Raw genomic sequence first — 19,138 nt, forward strand, 5'->3', positions numbered from 1 at the left:
ATTCAAATTACCTTTAGACGGATAACTATCAGAAATTTGAGAAACACAGCATGAAAGTAACTTGCAAAAGGGTGTTTTTAAGATGGAGTAAATTGTAGCAATGATTCATTTACTTTAATTAAATTGGAGCAATGGTACTTTAACTAAAAATTTATTACCATTGATCCCTCAACTAATCAAAATGTGTAGATATGGTTCTTTTCATCAAATTCGTCAGAATTTTGTCATAATAAGTTATGTTGAAATGATCATTCTACAATTGGGGTTCCTCAACTCATCAAAACGTGTAGCTATTTTCGTCAACTTTATCAGAATTTTGTCAAAATGAGTTATGCTGAAAAGACTATTGCTACAATTAGGTTAAAGTTGAAGAACCATTTCTCTAGTTGGATTAAAGTTGAGGGATCAATGGTAATAAACTTTTAATTGAGAAACCATAGCTGCACGTTTTGACAAATTAAGAGACCAATAGTAATGGATTTTTAGTTAAGTGACCAATGCTCCAATTGAATTAGAGTTAAAGAATTATTGTTACAATTTACTCTTTCAAACTGCAAACAAATTTACCAGACGGTAAGCAGTGAGAAACTTCCAGGGCACACGTCATTGCATGTAGTAAAGGGACATGCAACATGTGATAATGCGCAAGTTTTTCTCGGGAGACCTTCCGAACAATGTCAGAAACGAGCATACGGATTACGGAGCATAGAACAGGATGGTGAAACAGAAACATATTCAATAAATCAACTAATCATGATGCAAATTTGCAACAATCATCAATATACAAAAAAGGAAGTAAAGCAAACTTTCCACCAAACGGAACATAAATAAATTATACAATGAATTTGTCAAGAAAATGTTTCCTGATGTCCTGAATAAAAGCGTCGAAGTCATTCTGTAGTTGGTGAGGACAATGAAAGTTTCAAAAGGAAGCCAACCATGAGTCCAATAAGTCCCACAAAAATTGCAAAGGTGAAGGAAAAGCCTGGGTCACCCTTCCGAAATCTTCGCCTCTTCAGTGTATCCTGGACAAAAGCGAATGTCAGTGGTGAGAGCGGGGTTTGAATCGTTTGACATATTTATCTAAACCATCTTCTGAAGGACATTTCCATATAGTTTATATGATTATATTTCCACTGCCTATTTCAGCTCCTATCAACCTCACCTGTATTACAGATACCAGGTCACTAACTTCCGGTAGTGTTCTGAGCATTAAGCAAATTATAAATACTGCCAATTTTATTTGACCACAAATAGCTCCCCGTCTTCAATTTTCCGGAATCCCTGAGGTCACCTAATAAAATTATATTCTTCCTGCTTTTATAAGTTGTGACAAGTCTGTCTTAATGTTGTATTATATATGTGTGCGTGTGCAAGCACGCTGCACGTGACTCTAGCAGCAGGTAGCTAATCATGGACCATCAGATTTGATATTAAAATCTTTCGATGGTCATGACTCGGGATTAAAGCACCAAATTCTAATGGTTGATCTCTAGCTATAGGAAAAGATCAAACAATCGAGGATAAGCTACTTAGGTTAATAATCGAGTCTTTCTGTATATGTGTGTGTTAGAGAAAGCAGAAGAAGAATTATCTACTAACCAGTTCCTGTTGAAGTTGCTGTGTTTGTCTAACAGATGCATCTCTTTCTTCCTTCAGGCGCTGAAAAGCCTGATTTTACATGTAAAATAATTTTAAAGTGTTAGAATATGAAATGAATTCAAATATATTATGAATCGCTGCAATAAGCCTATCAAGACATTTTATACTGGACTGCTACAAGTTAACAGTAAGCACGGAAAGAAAGTCAACTAAACAAATGGGAGCACATAATTTTCATATAATTCCAAAAACAAGTCAGATGGTTCAAGCTTCACATGATTTCGTAATTTTTTTTTTATTATTAATTTTTAGACATACGATTTTTCTGCAGATATCTAATATGTGGAAAAAACTTCGAACAAATCCTAATAAATTGTGATTAAAACATGCTAAACCACTCACTTCATTCATCGACCACATTTAATCACTAGAAGTCAATACTTGATGTTTTTTTTCTTTCTATATACGCTTTGTATTGCAAGTGATGAAATGTAACATGCAACACAATCTTTGGATTAAGTTTGTGAAGCAGTGGATTAAAGAACTTCCCTAAGCCCAGAACAATAAGATGTACATCCATGATTCATTATTACACAAAAACACAAACACATTTGAGAAAACCCAAACGGAAAGCACCACAAGACTCACAGAATTAGTATCAAGACTATGCATGGAGCTCCTCATAGCTTCATCTTCTGAGTTTCCTTGAGCGCCCGAAGCGACATACACAACTCTAAGCTTGCACTCCTCTAAAACCCTTCCACTTTCCTTAGTGAACTAGAATAACATTAAAGAACAAGTAGTTATTTAAAATGACAAATCAAGCTAGTGAAACAGAGTAACTGATGCCCAACTTAAAATTCTTACAGTATCTTGTGGAAGGTCATCAACATCAGTATTTGGAGGCACTGTTGTACTTTGTAGAAGAAATTTATCTTTGCACTGCATATCTGGAGGATATTCTCGTTGGGCTTGGAGGGTGACTGCACACCCAGCAGTTAGTTGGATGCCAGTATTACAAAAGCTTTTAAAGATATCAAAGTGAGTATAATAAACACTTGTAGACGGTACATGAACAATATGTTACATTCTTATGACTGGCCATAATACAATCTTAGATTATGAACTTTCAATTTGAAATAATTGCCTGAGAGGTTCACCAATACTGGATATCACTTGTTGGGCAGTCTCAGAGGTTTCTGATTTTCAAGGTGAAGAAATAAGATTATAAAGCAAATGAAAACTGTAAAAACGGGATGAGAAGAGTATTACCTCTGATTACACATGAATCCCAAGCCTGTATAACACCAGTGTTGGGCCGTACAAAATACTTCTTAGGTGAAGTAGTTTTAACCTAGAAACAAGAGCAATGAAAACAATAAAAAAAAATGCACTAGCGATTTCTATATTGAATAAACATCGAGTTATATTAAATTCATTTATGAAAAAAATTGGCACCTTGAAAGCAACATGGTGTTCTGTGTTATTGACAACTTTTAGATCACAAAAGCTTTGCTTTTCCAGCTCAACTGATCAAGAAAGTCAAATTCATTAGTATTTTATCCAACAACATTAGCAAGAAAAGAAGAAACTTTCTATGCCAGAATTTGAAAAGAAATTGCCTGGACATGGCACTAACTATAATCAAAATTATGTACAAGTCCAATATGTATATACGAGGTTCACCCTATTAGCCGGAATTGTTTCAATTTGAACCCTTCCAATGACCAGAGGAGTGCTGGAACCGCTTATCATACGCATAGATAGGTAATTAGGTATATGTGTGTCTTATTTATGTGTATATATAGAGCAGAACATAAGTATGAAACTTTAGGCAAGCAAATTCATTGGATACAGTTAAGACAAAGGTTAACAGGTGAAGCTCAAAAACCTAAAAGGATACAAATCCAGAGGCCATGAGGTATCCAACAAGAGAAGCAAAATAACAATCAATAAAAAGTACTGGTGTCGGATATGAGGTCAGGCACACATCATTTGTATCAACTAAAGAAATCCCCCTCAAATTTTTTCCATTTGTCACGCATCCGATTATCTGAGTAATCAGTTCAACCATAAATTTACCGTCACTTCATTACGCAAATGTTTTAAGATCATAAACCTTGATGAGCCATAAATATAGTCGAACAATCTGTTGTTTAATCTTAATTAAGAAAAGAAAACCAACAACAATGATTTTTTCCCCCTTCAATTCACCCAGAAAAACAAACACAATCATCGTCAAGGAAATTCCAGTATTTCTGTGTTCATGCAATTCAATTATCCTCAAATTCTCCAAAAAATCATCTTTCCACGATCAATTCAGTATAATCATGATCAATTTCCCACAAATAATTCAACTATAAACCCTTCTGATTACCCAGAGCGGCATGCATGTACGTATATGGGCAGTGCGAGGGGAAGAGAGAGAGAGAGAGTACATAGGAATTTGAGCTCATCAGGAAGAACAGAAATCAACTGTTTACCACCACCGGCACTCATGATGGTCCACCGACAAAAATGCAAAACAATTTTGCTTCTTTCTTTTTCTTCCAAAATTTCACCAAACAATCTCAAACCCTGCCATTCAAATTACCAGAACAAACCCTAGCTCAGAACAACAGTTACAAAAAGATGAGAGAGAATTAAAGCCTCTGCGAGTACATGGTTGACATAGAGAGAGAAAGCAAGAGAGAGAGAGAAGGTGTTTGTGAAAGAAAATGTGCGTATGTGTTAGTGAGAGAGAGAGAGAGAGAGAGAGAGATTGAATTGGGAACTAACATATGGCAGAACGCAGGGAGAGGAAGAGGGTACGGATTGCTCGGTCCAACTGCAAATTCGACCTCAGCTTCGGAGATTCAGCCACCAAGATCGGGTTCGGTCCGAGCGAGCTTCAACACCAAAACCAAAGCTCACCTCCTAATTAGATTTTTGAGAGACAGACAGAGGAAGAGAGAGGGGGAGAGGGCCCGATGGAAGTGGCGGAGCTTAAGGCGAGGGGAGAGGAGTATTATCAAATATAGCCAAAAATTAACCTTAATTTCAAAAATGTCACCTTTTATAAAAACTTTCAAATATATCCAAACTTTTACTTAATTAGACATAAATACCCTTAAATTTAACAATTAAATAAATTAAAGGCTTTTTAGCTATTGTCGCCTCAAGCTCCGGTCCAACTTCACCTTTGCTTCTACACTCCACCGCCACAACCCTATCCCCTTCGACCCTCTCATCACCGACATTAAGCACTGCCGCAATTACCTCAAGTGGGAGCAACCGAATTTCAATTATGCCTTCAACGCCGTTTTTCTTACTAATATCATTTTTAGTTTTAAATATAAAAATAGCTTTTAAAGTTAATCCACATGTTGTTATATGATTGTATTTGTGAGACCCACGTGGCACCACATCATCACACTAATAAAACAATTGATTGATTTTTCACAAAAAAAAATAAAATGATCACAATGGACAAATTCAAAGAAAGTGTGACAGCCCGTCCCGAACGTATATATTATTTTATCCTCGAGAGCGTGGAAATTTCTATTATGCCATTTAATCGTTGAGTTGTGTGTGTGTAAATGGGCTAAGGTTTTGGACCAATTAGTTCTATTCCTAATTAATTGGACCCAATTATAACTAAAAGACTTAAGGTTTGATTAGCTGCAATATGGACCACACACACACACCAACCAATCATGTTGACTCCCTCTCTCTCCTACCTCTTGGATTTTCTTCCATTTCCGTACAACCGTACGGTCATTTGTTAAACCAGTTTTTCCTTGCACTGATCGAGGCTGTGAAGTTGGTTTTTGTGTTCCTTGTGAGTCCAAGAGCTCATCCATACCCTTGGTGGGACGTGAGGACATCGGGAACTCAAGAACCAAGAAGCTCCGAGGAGGTACATTGTTCACTCGAAGTGATCGCAAGTGTTTCTTAAAGTTTTGAGTTTTTTGGAGGTCTTAAATTGTCTTCACGAAGCTTTTAGAAGAATTTTGGATGGTTTTGAACGTCGGGAAGCTTGGGTTTGGCGAGTTGTAGGAGTGACTGGAATATCGAAGGATTTTCCGGCGACTTCCCGTTGGTTTTAGGACTCTTAAGTGGTAAGAACTTGTTCCTTTCATCCTAAACTTCATTTTGGTTTAAGTTTCATGGATTTTGGTGGAAAAATGAAGGAGATATGAAGCTTTAAAATTTTTCCAGAATCCGGTGATAGCAGCGGTGGCTGGCGCTGGACTTCAGCGAACCAAGGAAGAAGAAGGAGAATATTCCGTCAAAGTTGACGGAATATTCTAATGACATCAGGTAAACATAACGGCATATGCTTTTATTTAACGAAATATTCCCTAACGCCGTTAGGGAATCCGTCAATGTGCTAGGCACGTGCCTACGCGTGGGCCGTGCGTCTGGCTATGCCTTGGCTAGCTCGTGAGGGCGCGTGGGATGTTGGAAATTTTTTCTAAAAATATGGGGTTGTTCCTGAGGTTGAGTAGGTCACGGTGGTATATTCAAATACCCCAATTGAGCAATGTATGAGAAGTTATTACCTAATTTTGTTTATGTGCTTAAAAATATCGTTTAAATAGTTGTTTCGCATATAGGTGAGACCTATCATGAGGACGAGCGCAGTCAAGCAAGGCTTGGGGGTTACGACCCTTCCACATATCAGTGAGTGGGCTTTTGGTTTTTAGTATGTATTTATATAGTTGGTATTTTTCCCATAAAACTTAATTAGATGGTTTTATATTTTGAAATGCCATGTCAAAGGCTCCTTATGTTTAATTGTGCATTAGTATGGTTATATATATATTGTTGCTCGACGTTATGACACTCAGGTAAGCTTCAGGTGAGTATATTGATGGTAGTGATGGTGGTGAGTACATTCATGCTGAGATATACTTCAAGATTATTATACTGCACCCCGGTGTTAGTGCTCCGCCCGAGGACAAGGTCTAGCCTTCATGTGATCGTTCACCTCCCACACCACACTCTCACCTTAGATCCAAGGCAGGTGACAGCCTGTCGTACATACCACATTAGGTGGTTCCGACTCGTAGGTGACTTGCAATACTTCACACAACCTTCACGTGTTCTAGCACTTAAGCGTATTTACTTACACCTAGCATGTTGTATAGACCACATTAGGTGGTTCCGACTCGTGTGCAGAATTTGATTGATGAGTTGTAGACCCAGCCGTACAGGTCACTTTAGGTGACTCCGGCTGGCTTATTATTTCATATTGATTAATTGCACCTGACTTATTTCTTTCTGAGATTTGACATGGTATATTCAATGGATTTGTTATTTTGAATATGATTTAGAGATATAATCGTATATGCTATTTTGTGGGAATTATACAGGTTTTATGGCGATGGGTTACTACTTTTGATAAATGAAATGGTTTTGGAAAGTTTTGTTTTTTTGCCCACTCACACTTTCTGTTTTATGCCCCTCCAGGTTTTAGGTAGGAGTGCTCGTTGTTGGCTCACGAGGAACTCACATCAGTTCTGACAGATTATCACTAATGTAGGACCATATTTGATATTGTATAATTAGTACTCGTCCTACTGGACTATACTTAGGCTACTTATGCTCTGATCATTTAGTGCTCTAGTTGGTTTGGTTTTTATTTATTGGCATTTCCTTATATTAATATTGCTTCCACACTGTGCACATGGTTATGTCACTCTCACGTGACAGCTAGCATGCCTTGATCTAAGTCGGGGTGTGTCAGAAAGACTAAAATGATTCACAATAAACAAATTCAAGAACACTACTATTAATTATCATTAATTGTTAAGGATCAGATTAAGGAGTTATGTTAATGCCACGAATCATTTTGGTAAAAAAGCCCTAAATTTATTTGATTGTTAAATTTGAGGGTATTTGTGTCTATTTTGGTGGAATTTTAGATATATTTGAAAGATTTTATAAAAAGTGACATTTTTAAAATTAAGAGTTAATTTTTTTTCTATATTTGATAAATTCTCAGGGGAGAGAGGGGAATGGAGAAGGGCATGTGTCAACAGGAAGAGAGTGGTGACGCCCGCTTCTAATGTGAAAAAGGAAGGGGAAAGCTTTTGTGTGGGGTGCATTTTTGAGAGTTGAGATCTGCTGTGCCCAAATATACAATGCCTATCGTGTGACAAGCATGTTGTTTTGAGACTTTGACACCTGTCCTTCACACAACAGGAGTTTACAGTGTTAAGTTTACAGAAAAACCTGGCCTCCACCACCAGCCACTTCGGTCGCCGATTGCAACCGCAATAGATCTCTGTCCCCTTCTTTTCTCTTTCTCCTCGCATCCCGATTTCCGCTTCGTTCCCTTTAGACCATCTCCAATCGAAGGGTTCAGAGGACCAGAAGACCGAAAATAGCCTGAAAACCGTCTCCAATCTAGGGACAGGCCAAAGGGCTTGTGGGCCCCACTGGACAAAAAAGGGCCAAAGGGCTAACCGGCTGGCCCAACCCAGCCAGCTCCGAGCAGGGCCATATGATGACGTCATATTTATTTATTTATTTTTACATTTTTTTGGGCCAAAAATATTTAATTATTGGTTTAGATTTTTTGGGCTGAGAAAGGTGATTTGATCAAAGTTGGGGTGTTCATTTTATAAGCATATTTCCTTGCTCATTCATCTCCCACGCCCGATGTGGGACAATTATAATGGGTGTAGTTGTAGTTCTAGTTCATTTCATAAGCATGTTCATTTCACAATTTATTTTAAATATTTAATTATATTACATTTAATTTGTTGTAGTTGTAGTTTTTAAATTTATGTTGTTGTAATTTTTAAATTTAAATAATAAATTATGTTTGGCCCTATGACCATTTGACCCTCGGTTGGAGACGGTTTTTTGTGACAATGCTAAAACGAGCCATATGGCCTTTTAGCTCTTTGGCCCTTGGTTGGAAATGGTAAGAAATATGGCCCTGCACTATTCATTAAAGTATTAATTTCTTTAAGGGCCAGATGGCTAAAACGAGCCATCTGGCCTTCCTTTGGTTGGAGATGGCCTTATATTTAAATTTGAATTGGAGAGGTAAATGATGGAGGCGAAGACTAAACGGAGTAATAAATTCAAGTTTTTCATGGTATTTTTTTTTTATTGGGTAATGCTAAGGAAATTAAATTTGTACACAATAAGCGTGCTCATTTCGATTGGTGACAAATTATTTAGTTTACAAATTTTGTCAACAAATTTAATCTCGTTAGCATTATCCTTTTTTATTTTTTATTTTTTTCTGTAAACTTAACACTGTTAAAGCTTCTGTTATATGGAATAGGTGTCAAGTAACATGCTTGTCACGGGCTGAGCAATGGTTAATCGAGCACATCAGATCTTGGCTCATACCACTTACAATCGACCTTTTTTTCTTTTTTTTTTGGAGAACTGGAAATTATATAACCAGGGCAAAGATGCCAAAGATTACAATGAAAGCCCATAGCGAGGCAAGCAACCAAAAAACAAACTAGGAAGTGCAAGGGGAAAAAGAAACCCGACACTACAAAGAAAGTAACAAGCGTCTCCCCTTGCACAACCAAAACAAAGTTAATGCGGGCAAGGTAGTCCATTTTTGTTTAGTACATGAACAAGTAAAGATGAAGGTCTTTCGAGCCATGTAAAGTCACACAGCTCCACGCAACTTTGCGACGTCGAATGGTCAGCCACTATATTGGCTGACCTTGGAGTCCAAGACCAGCGACAGTCATGGAAGGATTCCCTGACTTTCCTGCACCTCGCTAAGGTTGGAAACGCCTCCTATCTACCATTTGTTATCTTTCCCCTTAAGTACGAAATGGAATTCAAGGAATCAAATTCTACAACCATATGGTTCAGGTCCAAGGATAAACCCAAATCACATCCATGCAGAATGGCCATCGCTTCAACAGCATCGACGCTGGGAGCATTAATACGGAATCTGCGAGTAGCAATGAAACTGCCATAAGAGTCCCTTACCACTACCCCAACAAATCCTTCATTTTTGGCGACCACCTAGCTCGCGTCAACATTAATTTTTACATATGGATAGCTCGGCTTCATCCAGCGCTTCTGCACATGATTGCTAAGTTTGCACTGTAGCACACTTCCGGTGGGAGCCTTCTAAGCCTCCATGAAAGCTCTGATGCTTGTAAATATAGCCGCCAACACCTGGGATATGATGATTTGTTTTTGTTGGAAGAGGAAACATAATCTAGCCTTCCAACTATGCTAACAAGAGAAAGCAACACAAGTTAGGATCCTTTCTTTATCAGCCATTGAGTTATTGATGGCCCTGAAAATTGCAAAAGAGCAATTCGTCCACGTTGTAATCTCATTTCAATTTACCTTGTAATTTAAGATTCCACCAAATCAAATAGTTTCCACCCACAGGCAAAGGAGAAAAAGGTGCTCAATCGATTCCTCCTTATGGTTATAGACGATGACGATCTGAGGTTGGTCCTTGAAATCACTCGTGAATGCACCCGGTGGTAGCCCGATTTAACTGAGTAGAGTCCCTTTTTATCTAGAGGCCACACTAACCTGTCCCAGAGCATGAGATCGCCAATATGAGTTTCCAGGATTGCCTTATACTCAACCATCGAAATAAATGGTTTTAAGAAGTCGATATCCCAGTTGCCACTATTATGATTAATTAATGAATCCACTTTGGTGTTTCGGTTGACCTGCATCGACTCGGTAGGGATTAGGTGTCCAACCGGAAGAGATGGCAGCCACATATCACTCTAAACTCGAATCTCCTTCCTATTCATGACTTACCAGTGGGTCTCCCTTAGCAAAAGGTCACGTCCTGTAAGTACACTTGACCACGCCCAAGACGTTCGGCCTCCCCGCTTGGCATCCAGAAAAGAACTATAGGGGAAGTACCAAGAACCTTCGCCTATAGGGAATCGGGCTCATGGATGAAATGCCAACATTGTTTCGCCAAGAGAGCATTATTAAAATCCATGAAGCATCTAAACCCAAGTCCCCCATTGCATTCGGTAGCCCGAGAGTATCATTAGAGACCCAGTGAATGTGTTTATCCTCCTTGTTAATGCCCCCACCAGAAGTTAGAGATCAAAGAGTCCATTTCTTTGCAAATGGTAGCAAGAAATTTGAAAAGGTTCATCGGATAGACCGGGATAGCCTGAACCACATCCTTAATCAAAACCTCTATACTTGCCTGTGATAATGTTGCATGTTTCTATCCCTGAATTTTCCCCAAAATCCTCTCCTTTACATAAGCCAGCCCTTTCCTTTTGGATCTTCCCCACATGGCTGGCACACCAAGATAAGTCTTTGGGTTGTCAACAATTGGCATCCAAAGAATGCGACCGAGCTTTTCCAATAAGGTCGCCAGGACATTGGCATCGAAGAAAACACTAGATTTCTAGAGGTTCACCTGCTGCCCAGAGGCCTCACAATACTCGCTTATTAACTTCACTAGGTTGTTGCAATTTACCACATCAACATTTAAAAAAAAAGGATATCATCCACGAAGAAGATGTGGGAAATAACAGTCCCATAAGGGTTAATTTGAACCCTCGCAATCAACTTGTCTTCACAAGCCCGCGTGATGAGCAGAGAGAGTACATCACTTATGAATAGGAAACGATATGGGGATCAAAGGTCGCATTGATGAAGGCCACGAAAGGGAGCAAACTTCTATCCAGATTGACCATTTAACAGAATGGCGAAGTCAACCGACGAAATACATTTGAAGACAAGACATCGCCAGCTTTGATCAAACCCTATCTTCTCCATGACAACCAATAGGAAGTCTCATTATACCCTGTTATAAGCCTTGTGCATGTCTAATTTGACCCCAAGCTCGAATTTTCTTTTTGTTCTTCACGTTTTGAGGAAATGGAAGAGTTCATAAGCAATGCCAATATTATCCTGAATCTGTCGTCCTGCAACAAAGGCATTATGCGAAGGGAAAATCAGCTCCGGCAACAGTGGTCTAAGGCGATTTTCCATGACCTTTAACAATATTTTATAAGAATAGTTATAGAGGCTGATTGGGTGGAATTGGGAAATATACTTTGGATTTGGGACTTTTGGGGTGAGGACAACATATGTGGAATTAATACGATTGGGATTGATATTGCCTTTCATAAGATCATCAACCAACCAATTGACCTCTTCCGCAAGATTTCCCTAGAATGACTGGTAAAAAATGCCTTGGAAGCCATCAAGGTTGGGGGCCTTTAATCCCCCCGTTTGATGTGCAACATCATTGACCTCCTCCGTAAAGAACGAGGCGATAAGGGAAGAGTTCATATCAGCATTCACCTTAGGCTGGATGTAGTCTAAAACCGTTCCCCACTCCTGATGGCCCGTCGACGTGAAGAGATGGACAAAGTGTTTGTCAATAGTTTCCTTCGCTCTCCTAGGATATTCAATCCACTCCTATTTTTGTCTTTAATTTTGAGCACCTTATTCCTCATTCGCCTCTGTAAGGTGGATTAATGGAAGAAGTTAGTGTGTTGCATCTCCCTCTTGAAGTCATTTCACTCTCGATCTTTGTTGCCAAAAGCTTTCCTCCTGCCTCCACAACGTATCCACCTCCAGTGACAGATCTTCAATCTGTTTTTTATTCTTTCCCCAGTTTTCTTACAATTTCCCAAGGTGTGTCAACTTTTCCTCAATTTGCCGCCTCCTGAGCTTGAATTTTTTCCCGCTCCAATCGATTAATTTTGAACGACAATCATTCACTCTTTTGTTCTATCTATCCATGCTATCTCCCAAGCAGTGCATTTCCCAGCAGTTCCTTACAATTTCTCTGCATTCAGTCTCTTTAGACCAATAAGCTTCAAACCTGAATAGTCTTTTACCCTTTCCAAAACTAGGCTCACCTTGGACTACAATCGGGCTATGGTCCAAACATAATATAGTACCATGAGTAACAATGGTATTAGGCCACAAATCTAGCCACTCCTTATTTACTAAGATACGATCCAATCGAGCCTCAACAACTTAACCTTGGTGATGTCCATTCCAAGTAAATTTAGGGCCGTTAAACTCCAGATCCATTAATTCCATACTGTTCATGAATTCCTCCAGGTATCTATACTTGTTATGTCAGACCTCCGCTCTTCCCGACTTCTCCCAATCCTACAGAAAATAGTTGAAATCACCTCCACAAATCCAAGGGGTGGTAGATGGAAAGTCATTGATCATACCTTGCCAAAAAGCTGCATTCTCTGCTTTGTATGAGGTTTCATAAACCCTCGTTAGTTGGAAAACATGTTGTGATTCCATAACCTTATAGTGGGCATCAATGAAGTATTTTGATGAATCCACCATGTCCAACTCAACTAATTCATCCCACCATAAACTCAAACCTCCAACCGTCCCATTCGGAGCAACATTGTAGCCAGCTGAGTAAGCCATCAGTCTTCTAACACCATCAGTTTTATGATCTTTCATCTTTGTTTCTGAGAGAAAAAAAATCATAGATGGCCTATATTTCCTTATTAGCCCATGAAGGGCCCAAACTACCGTGTTCGACCCAAGATCACGATAGTTCCAAAACAGGGTTATCATAGTGATCATGCGGCTGTTGAAAGCCAGCCTCCACAACCTTGGGAAGAACTTCCCTATTTCTTCGTGCTCATTGCCTTTTTCTCATCTTTCGTTATTGGATACTTTCGGATCCCTCTATGTGTTTGCTCTTTTTTTGCGAGGACTGAGTCAATGCTAAGTCCATCTCCTAGGGCTCTGCCCCCTTTTGGAGTTACTGTTTCCCAAATCCATACGAGGTTGGGGGTTGCATTCTTGCTGGACTTTCTGATTTCCACTATCCACCATTGGTATATGGGATGAAATCTTCAAATGACTCACCTCACTTATCACTTCCTTTCCCTTTGAGGCTTGCAAGAGTTGTAAATGGTCTCCTATCGAAAACACCCCCAATGGTTGGAAGTTAATCTCTTATGGGATCTCCTAAATCCAAATCGTTGGAATTCAGGCTTGCCTTCTATATAGGTTCATAATGTAAGTGTTTGGGCAGCCCACTGGCCATAATCCAATATCACATGTTGGTTTATCTGAGAGTTGCTTTCATTCAAAACCCATTAGGCCGGGTTGAACGGTGTACCTTCCATTTGTCTATCTATTATGTGCCATCTTTTTTTGCTTGTCCTCCTTCCACTTGTCTCTATTGTGGGAGAAGGCCCAATGGCCCATAATCCAATATCACATGTTGGTTTATCTGAGAGTTGCTTTCATTCAAAACCCATTGGGCCGGGTTGAACGGTGTACCTTCCATTTGTCTATCTATTATGTGCCATCTTTTTTTACTTGTCCTCCTTCCACTTGTCTCTATTGTGGGAGAAGGCACCATCAAGCTTTTAGTTTCTATCCCTTCTCCCCCAACCCTACTCTAGTCTTGCCTCTGGGCGATGGACTTTACTCTACTTCTTCGAACTCCTGCCCACCTATGATCACCCGAACTGACATATAAGAATAGTTGAGTTTCCATCATCTCCCGAATTGGCACCATTTTGGTCCAATCTTCATACCCTGCAGCACCCCTTTTCGTGGGTTCAAAAGAGCACTCATTGTTCGAGTGCCCAATTCTACCGCATTGGTAACAGAAATCTTAGAGTCTTTCATAGCGGAACTCAATCCAGGTATCATCGTTATTATCTCTTGGCAGCCAGCAACCAGTGATTAGAGGATTCAACGTGTTCACTACTACTTTAACTCTGAGGAAGCCCTATGCAGTAGACGAGTTTTCAAGCTTCAGGAATTCCCCAATTTCCCTTGCAAGTCGCTTGACATTTACTTTCGAGCATAGGTATAGCGTGACCTCATGTATCTGGACCCAAAAAGGAACAAGCTCCAACTGTATTTCCTCCAAAGCGAGTTCTGGTGGCCATCTTTGAACAGAGAAATTTTGCTTTATGACTGCCCAAGGCACTTGATTAAGGATTTTTGTTGCTGTACTTTCATCCTGCACAATAATGATAAACGTATTCTCCTGGACCCATTTAATTTCTATGTCCCCCATTTCCTTCCACGCAGTGCGAATAATATTTCTAACCCCCTATTTGTTGAGATTTTTGTTGACCAGAGCCTTCCCCACTAGTTTGACCCCATTTTCCATAGTTGCCAACTCCATGGATCTTTCAAGATGGACCATAAGTTCCTCAACCTCCGGATTCGCCATCAATCCTTGACTTTGTCGACTTGGGTGGATTGTATGCACGAGTACGTAGGACAGACAAACGGTTTGCTTGCTTTGATACTTGTTGTACGAATAACCCTCAATTTTCCTTCTTGCCTCACATAGTGGTGAATCTTTTTGTAAAAACAGTAGGACCATAGGAAGAAAAGATGATTGTAAGTACATGTTCGTTGGAGGTTTAGAACATTTATTCTCTAGTTTGTTAGGTACTCTATGAAGGAATTATTTTGTGAAAACATGTTCATTTGAGCAACATCATATAGCATGCAATTAACAATTAAAGGCGGAATCATGCTTACATGCACTCAAAAACAAAACATTAACCAAGAAATTCAAAGCCTAGTAGATTGGTGAACCAATAATCAACTCAAAACAAAGTGAGTTGAAATTAATACCTTTGTAGATTCCTCTTTGCATAAGCAAAGGCTAATCACCCAAAGAGATAGGGTCTTCATTCCTTGCTTCTTAGATCCATGGATTTGGATGGAAGAATAGGTTCTCCAAGTTCCCAAAATTGAGAACCTCTAAGTCTCTTCACCAAGGTTAGATTGTAGAAGAAATGAGTGACCTTGGAGTAGTAGGATTGCTAGATGTACCCTCCAAGGTGTTGGCCTCTTTAGAGAGAAAATGGAGAGACAATTCTCACCTATTTTCCCCAAAATAAACCCTTTTTCTCTTAATGAATATTTGGCTATAAAGTCATTTATATAGTCACTTCTTTAAGTGACCTAAACAACCAAAAAACCCTAATTCATTCACCATGGCCGGCCATATAGGGAATTTTGGGCTTTTGGGCTTTAATGAATCTTTATTCATTAAATTGTCATACAACTTAAGTTAATGGGCTTGACGTTCGAAGCCCATTGGGCCTTAAGGTCCAAAACTATCCCGAAGTCATTTAACGAACTTATTCGTTTGATTAATTAACATATTAATTAATCATTGCCATAAATAAATGATTAAACCATTTAATCATTCTTACTCATTTCCGTTTAATCTCCAATCTCTACCTTTTATGGTGTGCGATCCATTAGGTTCCTTTTAGCGAGGTAGTGGGCGATTAAAACCATTTTACATCGATTGTGAATTGAAACTATTTTCAATTCTCCCTTTAGTGATTACACACGTTTAGGGCTTCCACAAACCATGAGTGACACCTAACAGCATATCATGGTTACCCAAGCTAATCAGAAGAGGTGGAGAACCTATTCAGTTCGAGATTACAAATGCAATACGGTCCTTCTCTAATCTAATACTCTTGACCACATTGTTTGGTTTGATAGTTTATTTTCTCATGTCTACTATCCAATGTGTGTCTTGTGCTTATATGATTACCTTGAATGTGATTCGGAACGCATTCCCTAATCTCATTCATACTCTGGCCAGAGATTCAAATCATATCAGAGAGTATTCTCCCTCAAACGGTTTGAAGGTTAGAGATCCCTTGTTGCGCATTCACTTGTCTCCATAGCTAAGCGGCTTGACCCCAACGATGCCGTGGACACCCTCCTGATGGAGTGACTTTGACATAATCAAAGATCAAGGTCTTAACCACAAGACAACTATGATGCCTCAGGTCAAATGACTACTTTGCATTATCCCAACCATGAGTTCTCATGTGACATGGAATATGAGAACTCTTCGTTGATCGCGTTCAGTGAACTCATTCTCTATTGAGCACCTACCGCACTTATCTTGATGTCACACACACCAATGATTCGAGACTAATCACTCTCCCTGAGAGAAGACATAGTACGTACCGATCTTGACGGACTGTCAATGCCCAATTGGCAATCCTATGATCAGGAACGTTTAGGATGTGTCTACGAAAGAATGGTCTCAAGAATCTAACTTCATTAGATTACATTCTCCCAATCACATATTCCTTGGACTTTATCGTTTAAGCATATAACATTTATATGAGACGGCTCAAACAATAATCTTTGCCCTTTATATGTAAAACTAGATTAGTTTAACATGTGAAATGTCCGTAAAGTATCATCACATGATTGGCTTTAGGGCACATTTCCAACACTCTAGTATCTGGGCTTTCCTCAATAGCGATGAATACCTTGGGTAATTGGGGGTAAATGCTCTTTCGAAGTGGGTTGGGGTATTTACTTTGATTCCTTTTGTCATATCATTTAGATCTGACCTTCTCGAGATATGATGTGTTCTTGGTACTTCCTTATGGAGTTATAAGGTTCAGTGGACCCTTCCTTCCTATCTTTACAGTCCAGACGCACAACGCGTAGATCCAGATTCAAAGATTAAGGTTTTAAGGGTGAGGTTGATTGGGTACTGCTAGATGCAAACCTAATTGGACAACGAAGGGATCGGAAAAGGGAAATCGACAGGTGGGATTAAATATGAATTTCGGTGGGATGGGTTGGTTGGACAGGTTTTGGTAAGGGGATTAAGGGAGTGAAAACAAACTTTCACAAGGGAGAGAAAGTGGAATGGGTTGGTTGGGATTAATAAAGGTTTGAATGGTGAGGGGATTAAGGGAATGATAAGAAAACAAACTCTCATGGGGGAGAGAAAAGCTGATACAACCTTTGTGCCAACCTTATACTGGTCTTATTTGATCCCTTTTTTTGAACAAACGATAAAAGAGGAGGTGAACTTAGCCTCATAATGAGTTTGTAATAATGTAGTTGAAATTCATCTATGGTGAGAGTCGAACCTAAAAACTCTCACTTATAAATGGAGAAGAATACCACTAAACTGTAGTACTAAGTGATATTTTAATTGTCACGTACACCCTCTATTTAGATAAGAGAAGTAAATTTAAAATTTGGACGAAGTTTACAATTGGTAAAATGACATAGCATAATTAACTTATCTGGATTTATAATCATCTATACTATTATTAAGAGAACCCTCATTGTCAACTTTTTGTCCACTTTTTCCTATTTTGCCCTCACTTTTGATACACAATACTTACATAATGAGGGCAAAATATTAATTTTGTATCTTTTGAGAAAATGACAATTATATCCTTATTTTTCCTATTTTACCATCACTTTTCATACACAATATTTACATAAGGAGGACAAAACAGTAATTATGTAATATTAAGATAAAATATGCACTTATTAAGAGAAATTGTCATACCATCATTTTTTTCATACTCTTTTTAAAATTTTAAAAACTAATCACTCCTTAATAAAAAAACAAAAATTTAAATTAAATTGTTCACACACAAGGAATGTGTGCTCATCAGCTAGTATAAATTAAGAAATTCCTTAGGGATTAAAACTTGATTTTAGAGCTAACAATTCCCCCACCGTAATAGGATTTTATCAAGAACCAGGATCCTCTCCTGAGCAATTCCTTAGGGATCCCGCAATCATGTCCGTTCATCATATATCGTGCGGTCAGAAATTATTTAAAATTTAAATTTTAAAATTCAAATATGAATAGTACCTAACGAAAACTGACTGCACGAAATAAAATGAACGGACAAGATTGCAGATTCCCTAGGATCCCTAGGGAATTGCTCAGGAGAGGATCTTGGTTCTTTTATCAGTCCCTTGAATGTGACTAACTCATCATTTTGATGTCTCACCTTTCAAATCAATTGAAGTTGTTCCTGAAATTTACCTCTGCAAATCAATTTAATCATTGGCATTCAATTCCATTAATTTTTTCTTTTATGATAAACAAATTATGGAATGTCAATAAAACCTTAAGGCACAAGTGGCTCTTTATCATGGTAGTAAAAAGATGTTGAGCTTTGCATGACGGCGTGAGTTCGAACTCCATCGGTGGCTAGTCTAACATCTAATCTAACAAGCCACTTAGTACTACGGTCTGATGATTGCATATTCGGGCATAAACCAAAAAAGGGTGGAAGACTATTACGAACTCACCAATTACGAGATTCAAACCTTAAGACTCTCATCTACAAGTGGAGAAAAATATCATTAGATCGGGAGTACTAAGTTACCTCATTCAAAAAACTTTACAGGTTATGCTTTTACTATTAATAATTTAATGTCAAATTGCTAGTATCAATTTTAGCACTCAATTTTAAACTAATCATGGCATAGGTTGTAAGTAGTTTCCAAATGGAAAAAGATAAAACACTCCTTTCAGCTTCTCACAAATCTCTTTTAAATCATGTCCATTGATTCTATTTGATTTCTCCAATCCGATGGCTAGATAGGGTATGTGAAAATCACCTCCATTTCCAAACACGAGAGGTTTCCAAAGGCTAGGGAAGAACTCCAGGAGGGAAGGAAACATAACTTACATGCAAACGAACACCGATTTCCTCCCAATTAATCAACTGAAACAGCATGAGAACGAAAAGGCGAAAACAACCTAGTATTGCTATAGTAGATACAACAAAAA

At 38.7% G+C, this 19,138-nt stretch overlaps 1 protein-coding gene across 2 annotated transcripts; it reads right to left on the minus strand.

Annotated features, from left to right (window-relative positions):
- Positions 1–716: 716 nt before the first annotated feature.
- Positions 717–4,620, minus strand: LOC103420181 (vesicle-associated protein 2-1-like). 2 transcript variants are annotated; one of them, XM_008358247.4, is made up of 8 exons: positions 4,381–4,620; positions 4,041–4,179; positions 3,061–3,131; positions 2,875–2,956; positions 2,470–2,585; positions 2,251–2,379; positions 1,603–1,671; positions 717–1,025 (listed from the first exon to the last, which is right to left on the minus strand). In XM_008358247.4, exons 2-8 carry the CDS (start codon positions 4,099–4,101, stop codon positions 891–893), a joined length of 663 nt encoding a protein of 220 aa, XP_008356469.1. In that variant the 5' UTR covers positions 4,102–4,179; positions 4,381–4,620; the 3' UTR covers positions 717–890. The 2 variants fall into 2 exon arrangements, with proteins under 2 accessions (XP_008356469.1, XP_008356468.1); XM_008358246.4 differs by having other exon boundaries at positions 1,603–1,677.
- Positions 4,621–19,138: the final 14,518 nt, after the last annotated feature.

Source organism: Malus domestica, chromosome 06, assembly GCF_042453785.1.
Source record: "Malus domestica chromosome 06, GDT2T_hap1".
Classification (NCBI taxonomy): Eukaryota; Viridiplantae; Streptophyta; class Magnoliopsida; order Rosales; family Rosaceae; genus Malus; species Malus domestica.

Coding starts and splice junctions, on each gene's coding strand:
- LOC103420181 (XM_008358246.4), bottom strand. CDS start 4,101: ATGAGTGCCGGTGGTGGTAAACAGTTGATTTCTGTTCTTCCTGATGAG. Junction 2,586..2,874: donor GGATTCATGTGTAATCAGAG/GTAATACTCTTC, acceptor CTGGGTGTGCAG/TCACCCTCCAAGCCCAACGA. Junction 1,678..2,250: donor ATAGTCTTGATACTAATTCT/GTGAGTCTTGTG, acceptor TTTTACATGTAA/AATCAGGCTTTTCAGCGCCT.